We start from the raw sequence: 9,736 nt of genomic DNA on the forward strand, positions 1-9,736 counted from the left end.
ATTTGAAATGGTCCATCTCCCCTTGGTTGAAGCTTTGATTTCCTTTGTTCCGGAAACCTTTCTTTTCTCATGTGCACCCAAACCCAATCTCCGGGTTCGAAGACAACCTTCTTTCGCCCTTTGTTGGCTTGTTTAGCATAGATTTTATTTTTCCTCTCAATTTGATCTTTGACTCTCTCATGAAGCTTCTTCACATAGTCCGCCTTTGCTTGACCTTCTTTATGCTTAAAAATAGAAACATTAGGCATAGGCAAAAGATCAAGAGGAGTTAGTGGGTTAAAACCATAAACAACTTCAAAAGGAGAACAATTAGTGGTGCTATGAACAGCTCTATTGTAAGCAAATTCAACATGGGGTAAAAAAGCTTCCCAAGTTTTTAAGTTCTTCCTCAAAACTGTCCTAAGCAAAGTTCCCAAAGTCCTATTAACAACTTCCGTTTGCCCATCGGTTTGTGGGTGACAAGTGGTTGAAAATAACAATTTAGTGCCCAACTTGCTCCACAAAGTCCTCCAAAAATGGCTTAGGAACTTAGAGTCCCTATCACTAACAATGCTCCTTGGCAAACCATGGAGTCTCACAATCTCCTTGAAAAACAAATCAGCCACATGGGAAGCATCATCAATTTTTTTACATGGAATAAAATGAGCCATTTTAGAAAACCTATCAACAACCACAAAAATGGAATCTCCACCATTGCTTGTTTTTGGCAGCCCCAAAACAAAATCCATGGATAAATCAATCCAAGGATACTCCGGAATTGGCAACGGAGTATACAATCCATGAGGCTTTACCTTAGACTTTGCCTTTTTACATACAATGCAATGTTCACAAAATTTCTGCACATCCTTTTTCATATGAGGCCAATAAAAATGTTCTTGTAATGTTTCTAGAGTCTTTTGGACCCCAAAATGCCCCATTAAACCTCCTTCATGTGCTTCACAAACAAGCAAATTTCTAGTAGAACATTTAGGCACACACAATTTGTTTTCTTTGAAAAGAAAGCCTTCATGTCTAAAGAAACCATTTTCTGAAAAATTTTCACAATTTTTAAAAATTTCTCCAAAAGTTTCATCATTTTCATACATGCTTCTCAAACATTCAAGACCAATCAATTTTGTTTCAAGCATAGAAAGTAATGCATGACGCCGAGAAAGAGCATCGGCTACAATATTACCTTTTCCCTTTTTATGTTTGATAACATAAGGGAATTGCTCTAGGAATTCCACCCACTTCGCATGCCTTTTGTTAAGCTTGCCTTGCCCCTTGATATATTTGAGGAACTCATGGTCACTATGAATGACAAATTCCTTGGGATAAAGGTAGTGTTGCCATGTTTTCAAAGCACGTACTAAGGCATACAACTCCTTATCATAAGTTGAATAGTTAAGGGTAGGACCACTTAACTTTTCACTAAAATAAGCAATTGGATGGCCTTCTTGCATCAACACAGCCCCAATCCCAACATTTGAAGCATCACACTCAATTTCAAAAGATTTTTGAAAGTTTGGCAACGCAAGTATGGGGGCATTAGTTAGCTTTTGCTTAAGAACATTGAAAGCTTCTTCTTGTTTCTCTCCCCATTTGAAACCAACATTTTTCTTGAGCACTTCATTGAGAGGTGCTGCCAATGTGCTAAAATCCTTCACAAGTCGTCTATAAAAACTTGCTAAGCCATGAAAACTCCTCACCTCGGTCACAGACTTAGGTGTAGGCCATTCTTGAATAGCCCTAACCTTCTCCTCATCCACTTGCACTCCTTTTGAACTCACAACAAAACCAAGAAACACAACATGGTTAGTACAAAAGATGCATTTTTCAAGATTGGCATACAATTGTTCTTCTCTAAGCACAGTCAAGACAGATTTTAAATGATCAATATGCAAATCAAGTGAAGTGCTATAGATAAGAATATCATCAAAGTACACCACAACGAACTTTCCTATGAACTCTCTCAAGATATGGTTCATTAATCTCATGAAAGTGCTAGGAGCGTTAGTTAGGCCAAAAGGCATAACCAACCATTCATACAAACCATATTTTGTTTTAAAAGCAGTTTTCCATTCATCCCCTTCTCTAATCCTAATTTGATTGTATCCACTTTTTAAATCGATTTTAGAGAAGTAACATGCACCATGCAATTCATCAAGCAAATCATCAAGCCTGGGTATAGGATGCCTATATTTAATGGTGATGTTATTAAGGGCTCTACAATCGGAACACATGCGCCATGTCCCATCCTTTTTAGGGACCAAAATCACTGGGACAGCACAAGGACTCATACTATCTCTTAGCCAACCTTTGCTAATGAGTTCATCCACTTGTCTTTGAATCTCTTTGGTTTCTTGTGGATTACTTCTATAGGCTGGCCTATTGGGCAAAGAAGCTCCCGGAATGAGATCAATTTGATGCTCAATTCCCCTCAAAGGTGGTAGTCCATTTGGCACATTTGGTGGAAACATGTCTTGAAAATCCTGCAAAAGAGTTTTAACACTAGAAGGCACTTCAAAATCATCAAAAGTGTTAGTGGTCAAAATCTGATTTTTGCAAAACAAGATATATAGTGACTGTTTAGCACGAAACAACCTCTTGACCTCACTTTTTGTGGCTAAATAGCTCTCCCTCACTTCAAGTGTTTCACTCTTCTTTTGTTCACTCTTTTTCCTCCCAAGTGTTTCCCTCTTTTTCTCACTCTCAAGTGTTTTGCTCACTTTTTCTTTTTCTCTTTTCTCTTGAAGAAGTTTTTCTCTCATTTTCTTCTGATCCTCACACACTTCTTGTGGACTCAATGGCTTGAGCACAATCTTTATGTCTTGGTGCATGAAAGAGATCTTGTTGGTGTAACCGTCATGATTGGCTCTTTTATCAAATTGCCATGGTCTCCCCAAAAGTAAGTGACTGGCCTCCATAGGAACAACATCACAAAGTACCTTATCATTGTATTTCCCAATGGAAACGTCCACTTCAACTTGCTGCCTCACTTGCACCTCCCCATCCTTACTAAGCCATTGAAGTTTGTATGGCCTAGGATGTGGTTTAGTAGCTAAATTTAGCTTTGACACTAATCTAGCACTAGCCACATTGGTGCAACTACCTCCATCAATGATCACCATGCACACCTTGCCATTGATTAAACATCTAGTGTGAAAGATGTTTTCTCTTTGGCTCTCCTCCTCATGCTTCAATTGGCCACCAAGTAACTGCCTAATCATCAACAAATCTCCCTCCGGAGTCTCCTCTTCCTCTACGTACTCACTTTCCTCTTCTTCTTCAACATCGGATTCACTTATATATTCTCCATCTCTAAGAACCATGGACCTTTTGTTAGGGAACTCATAAGCATAGTGTCCTAGGCCTTGGCACTTGAAACACTTCACATCTCTACTCCTTTTAGAGGGTTCCTCTTGGGACTTTGAGCGAGTTTTTGATGGGATAGGTGTGGAACTACTAGAAGTAGCAGCCCCATCTTTCTTACCTTTGTCTTTCCAACTAGAAGAACCATAGTTGGTAAAACTCCTCTTAGCCACTCCCTTCCTTTTTAATTGTTGCTCCACTTGGATTGCTTTGTGAAGCAAATCATCCATTTCAACAAACTCCTGCAGCTCAACAATATCACGGATATCATTAGTCAAACCATTAAGAAATCGAGCCATAGTTACCTCCTCATCTTCTTCAATATTTGCTTGAATCATGAGCACATCCATTTCCTTGAAATACTCCTCAACCCCCTTGTTGCCTTGGGTTAGTTTTTGGAGCTTGAATTTCAAGTCCCTTGAGTAACTAGCCGGCACATACCGCTTCCTCATGATCTTTTTCATCTCCGTCCATGTATCAACCATTGGCTCTTCATTTCTTGCTCTCTCCTTTTGTAGCTTGTTCCACCACACAAGAGCATAGTCGGAAAACTCTGTGGCGGCAAGCTTCACCTTCTGGTCCTCCTCATAGTTGTTGCATGAGAAAACATGCTCTATTTTCATCTCCCACTCCACGTAGGCCTCCGGATCATTCTTTCCTTTAAATGGAGGAATGTTGAGTTTAATACCATCAATTCGGTTTTGTCTAGGAACACCATCATTCCCTCTTCTCCTCCTTTCTTCTTCATTATGATCTCTATTCTCCATTTGATCCAACCTCTCATGGAGCGCATCATCTCGTTGTTTCATTAACCTCTCCAAATGTTGCATCAAAGCTTGCATTTGGAATTGCGAAAGCCCCACTCCATCATTAGGATTAGTACCTGACATCTCAAACAAACAAATCAAACGTAACAAGACAATTATAGTTGCTGTTTGAATACCTCACCCACTCAAGTGTATCACACAATTATGGCTTTTCTCTAATGAAACACTCTTGCCTTTTACCACTCTAATTCCCCTTGAGTTCTTAGGCAATTCAAGAGATTATGGCCACAACAAAGAACAATTCACCAATATGTGTAAGGTAAGGCTAGAGAGACAAGGAAAAGGTTAACCAAGAAAAAGGCTAACAATGTTTTTAGGCACAAATGAAGGAAATAAAATTCAGAATTTAGGAATTCAAGTAACAATCCTTCATGCAACCAATATATTACCTTAAAGAGATTTTTTTAAAAGTTCTTCAAGCATGAACCATTCAGCCCAATTTTTTTTATTTTTTTTTAATTTTGCTTATATGAAATTCTGCTTCTTTTTTTTTTATAACAAAGAGATCAAAAGGCTTAACTTTTGCAATGGTTCAGCCTAAAAAAATATATATGAATAAGAAGGTAATATAAATGGCAAAGAGAATAAAGAAGGATGTTACCCAATATTTCCAGCAAAGGAAGTGTTGATCCTAGAACCGGAGCTCTGATTACCAAATGATATGAACCCACATGGCACAAGGGCTGACTTAGGATCGTCTAGGATTAAACCTTGATGGAAAATGCGGAAATTGATTAAGGAAAGGATGGAAAATAAGGTGGCTAATTTCGTGGGTCTTAATAAGGTGGTTCTTGGCATAAAATGGATGAATGGGATGGTAAAACGTAGGTTAAGTGGTGGCTGGACAGAAATATAGAAATGGCAATAACTGAAGCTACAGGGCTCCAAATGAGGTGATTCCAAAACGAGGTGAAAGGTCTCGTTTTGAAATTCAATTTAGGCTCAAGAATCACTTAATTTGAGTGCGTAAAATGGGAGTTATGGCCACGAGATAATTCTGGGCAGAGGTGGATTTTCTGGAATTGTGGTTTGAAAGAACAAGGGTGATGATGAAAGGAAGGAAAGAATCACTCTTTCCAGCGAGGGCAACACACAAAGGTTGTGAAAGTCCTTTGATACAGCCAAGGTGTTCTTGAATCACTCAAGAATTTAGGAGAATCACTCTCACTAAGATAAAAGAGATAAACTCTAATTTTCTAAATAAAACTCAACTTGTGTTTATTGATAAAATGGTTCAGTTTATATAGAAGCTTTACAGCAGATTTTAGTAATGACCCACTAACCTAGAATTAAAATAACTTAATGCCATTAACCTAGGGAATTAAAAAAAAACTTAATGGCTGAGTGTAACTGAAATTGTGGCAACCAAAAGTCACCCCCAACAGCCAACAAGTCAGCCACCATTTGGTCTCCCAAAAGGCTGATGCCTAGGTTGCCAATTGGGCCCTTATTACAACTTGAACTAAACCTAACTAAAGCCCTTTTAGTTGATTAACCCAAAACATATTTTTGGTCAGCCAACTTTACAAGGATTGGGCCATTATTTAGACAAACTAAACACTCTAAAATTGAGACAAAGTGGTATCATTTAGTCCTCCTCCATTTGGGCCATGATACAACTCACAACCTTGGACTTTTCTCCTTGAAACTTGGGCTTGTATTCAAATAGTATGGACAGCACTTGTTGAAGAGCTTCCTTGGCTTTCCTTGCTCTAGCCCTTGTCATAGGTCCTCCAAGTCCTTCAAGTGGATCCTTGCCCTTGCTCTTGAACATGTCCTCATCACCAAGGTTTCTGTTATTTAAATTATTACTATTAAACTAGTCATTATTTAGGGACACCACATGTATCACAAGGTACCGGACTTTGATAAATACAAGGGGACAACTTGCCCCAAGAATCACCTAAAGGTGTACTGCAGTAAAATGGGAGCATAAGCGAAAGATGAAAAATTATTGATGCATTTCTTCCTAGAAAGTCTTATTGGGGCAGCCGACACCTAGTACACTAATCTGGAACCTTCCCCCCTAATGATTGCTTTCGTTAGGCAGTAACAGTACAATTCTGGTATGGCTCCGGATAGAATGAGAACATGTGCAAAAAGGAGCATGAATCTTTTAAGGAATACGCCCAAAGGTGGAGGGACCTGGCAGCTCAAGTGGCACCCCAATTGATGGAGAAGGAGATGAAAACAATGATAGTAGACACATTACCAATGTTCTAATATGAAAAGATGGTGGGCTACACACCTTTAAGCTTTGCAGATTTAGTTTTCGTCGGCGAAAGGATCAAAGTGGGTCTGAAAAGAGGAAAATTGATCATCCTGCTTTGATGAATGGGAAGTCTGGGGCAAATAGAGAGAATGAGGAGGAAGGAACCCATGCTGTGACTACCATTCCTACATGGCCAAACTTCCCACCAGCTCAACAATGTCAATACTCAGCCACTATTGGCATTTCTCACTACCCACCACCCAATCAGCCACAAAGGCCACCCCTAAATTAGCCCAACACCACCCTAAATTAGTCAAAGTAGGGGCAAAATGGTCCATTTTGGGACATTATTCAGCCCCTAGGCCTACTAGATGACTTAGGGGGGAAGCAACCAGCTCACTTGGGCGAGCTGAGCTTACCTATGCGAGCAAGTTGCTTCTAGAGTAAGTCACCAGCTCGCTTGGGCGAGCTGGGCGGCAAGTTCCTTCCCCTATTTTGCTATAAATAGGCTTGGGAAAATACATAGTTTTGAAGTCATGATTTGCACACTCGATTAGAGGTTGTCGTCCCTTGTAACGGGCGCGTGGGGTGCTAATACCTTCCTCGTGCGTAAGCAACTCCCAAACCCTCATCTTCAAAATACACAAACCTTCGACCTTTTCCATTTTAGTTTTTCCAATGTTTTCCTCGAATAAACATTGGTGGCGACTCCACGCGTTTTCCTTCGATGAAAGACGCACCTTAGGCCCATCTGAGAGGCCTTTTTCATGGCCCCCACCGGAGGACAGGTTGCGACACGTCTGAATTACATAGCGAGGTTCATATCATAGCTAACCACTACTTGTGAGCCCCTCTTCAAGCTATTGCGCAAGAACCAGCCTGTCTAATGGAACGACGACTGCCAAGTGGCATTCGGAAGGATCAAGCGATGCCTTACGAATCCTCCTGTGCTTGTGCCACCGGTGCCCGGAAGACCCCTTATCCTATATATGACGGTGTTGGATGAGTCGATCGAGTGTATGCTGGGGCAGCATGACGAGTTCGGAAAAAGGGAACGGGTCATCTATTACCTAAGCGAGAAGTTCACAACATGTGAAATGAACTATTCTTTGCTTGAAAGGACATGTTGTGCTTTGGTGTGGGCAACCCCCCGTCTACACCACTTGGTTGGTGTCCAAAATGAACCCAGTCAAGTACATATTTGAAAAACCCACTCTCACCAGACGGATCGCTCGGTGGCAGGTTCTGTATTCAGAATTTGACATTGTTTATGTCACTCAAAAAGCGGTAAAGGGAAATGCCTTGGCAGATTACCTGGCTCAACAACCCATCAACAACTACCAACCAATGCATCTAGAATTCCCAGATGAGGACATCATGACCTTGCTCGAAGAAGAAGTAGAGGATAAAGATAAAGATAAATGGATTGTGTGGTTTGACAGTGCGTCGAACGCACTAGGCCACGGAGTAGGGGCAATTTTGGTTACCCCCGACAATCGATGCATACCCTTCACAGCTAGGTTAGGCTTTGACTGCACGAATAACATGGCTGAGTATGAGGCGTGCGCCCTCGAGATCCAAGCAGCAATTGACTTCAAGGTCAAATTGCTCAAAGTATATGGAGACTCAGCCTTGGTGATCCACCAATTGAGAGGAGAATGGGAGACTAGGGATCATAAGTTGATACCCTACCAGGCCTACATCAAGAAACTGATATAGTTCTTCGATAACGTATCCTTCCACCACATTCCCAGAAAGGAGAATCAAATGGTCGATGCGCTCGCCACTCTAGCAGCCATGTTTCAGCTAACCCCGCATGGGGACTCACCGTACATCGAATTCAGATGTCGCGGCAAGCCCACACATTGCTGCTTGATAGAAGAGGAGCAAGATGGTAAACCTTGGTACTTTGACATCAAGCGATACATCAAAGACAAGGAGTACCCACGGGAGGCTTCCGACAACGATAAGAGAATGATGCGAAGGTTAGCAGCCGATTTCTTCCTAATTGGAAGTATCCTATACAAGAGGAACCATAATATGGTTTTGCTCCAATGTGTGGATGCCAGGGAGGCTGAGCAGATGCTAGTGGAATTTCACGAGGGGTCCTTTGGAACACATGCCAATGGACATGCCATGGCCTGGAAGATTATGAGGGCAGGGTATTACTGGCTCACCATGGAAAACAATTGTTGTATCCATGTGAGAAAGTGCCATAAGTGCCAGGCATTCACCGACAATGTCAATGCTCTGCCCGTGCCTTTGAACATTTTGGCAGCACCTTGTCCATTCTCTATGTGGGGAATAGATGTGATTGGGGTTATTGAGCCCAAAGCTTCGAATGGGCATTGCTTCATTTTGGTCGCCATTGACTACTTCACCAAATGGGTTGAAGCAGCTTCGTACGCCAATGTGACAAGGAGTGTGGTGGTCAGGTTCATCAAGAAAGAGATAATCTGTCGATACAAATTGCCCAGGAAGATTATCACTGATAACGCCACCAATCTGAACAATAAAATGATGAAGAAAATGTGTGAGGATTTCAAGATCCAACATCACAATTCTATGCCTTACAGGCCCAAAATGAATGGGGCAGTTGAGGCTGCTAATAAGAACATCAAGAAGATAGTTCTGAAGATGACCATGTCATACAAGGATTAGCATGAGATGCTCCCTTTCATGCTGCATTGGTGTACGGGATGGAGGTTGTGGTTCTGTTTGAAGTAGAGGTTCCCTATTTGAGAATTCTAGCCGAGTCAGCGTTGGAGGAGTCAGAATGGGCTCAAACTCGCTTTGATTAGTTGAGCCTTATAGAAGGCAAGAGATTGGCCGCCATGAGCCATGGAAGATTGTATCAAAGCTGGGTGAAGAACACTTTCGACAAGAAGGTACGCCCATGTAAGTTCAACGAAAGGGATCTCGTCTTGAAGAAAGTATCCCAAGCGCAAAAGGATCACCGCGGGAAGTGGGCTTTGAATTATGAAGGGCCTTTCGTCGTGAAGAAAGCATTTTCGAGAGGAGCCTTGTTGCTTGCCAACATGGACAATGAAGAATTGCCTTCACCCGTAAATTCTGATATCATTAAACGATATTATGCCTAGTGCCTGGGGCGGCTAGAAGGTTCAATGCATGTTTGTTCTCCAAAGGACTCATTGGGATTTCCAAAGTTTTGAAATCCTTTGTAGACCATGAGCGCAACATTAATAAATATTGGATTAATGATTTGCATCTTAACTTCCTGTGTTGTGTTTTTACTTTTTTAAGAACCTACACTTTCAATCTTGTCCAATGAATCCAGAGCCATTTGGCTTAATCGATGGGGTGTCGTAAGCGTTTAAGTAAAATT

General features: G+C 41.3%; 1 protein-coding gene across 1 annotated transcript; it reads left to right on the forward strand.

Annotated features, from left to right (window-relative positions):
- The first annotated feature begins 7,569 nt into the window (after positions 1 to 7,569).
- Positions 7,570 to 8,109, forward strand: LOC102663149 (uncharacterized). Its single transcript, XM_006577455.2, has one exon. The coding sequence runs from the start codon at positions 7,570 to 7,572 to the stop codon at positions 8,107 to 8,109; it is 540 nt and encodes a 179-aa protein (XP_006577518.2).
- Positions 8,110 to 9,736: the final 1,627 nt, after the last annotated feature.

The sequence above is a fragment of the Glycine max genome, chromosome 3 (assembly GCF_000004515.6).
Source record: "Glycine max cultivar Williams 82 chromosome 3, Glycine_max_v4.0, whole genome shotgun sequence".
NCBI lineage: Eukaryota > Viridiplantae > Streptophyta > Magnoliopsida > Fabales > Fabaceae > Glycine > Glycine max.

Coding starts and splice junctions, on each gene's coding strand:
- LOC102663149 (XM_006577455.2), top strand. CDS start 7,570: ATGAACCCAGTCAAGTACATATTTGAAAAACCCACTCTCACCAGACGG.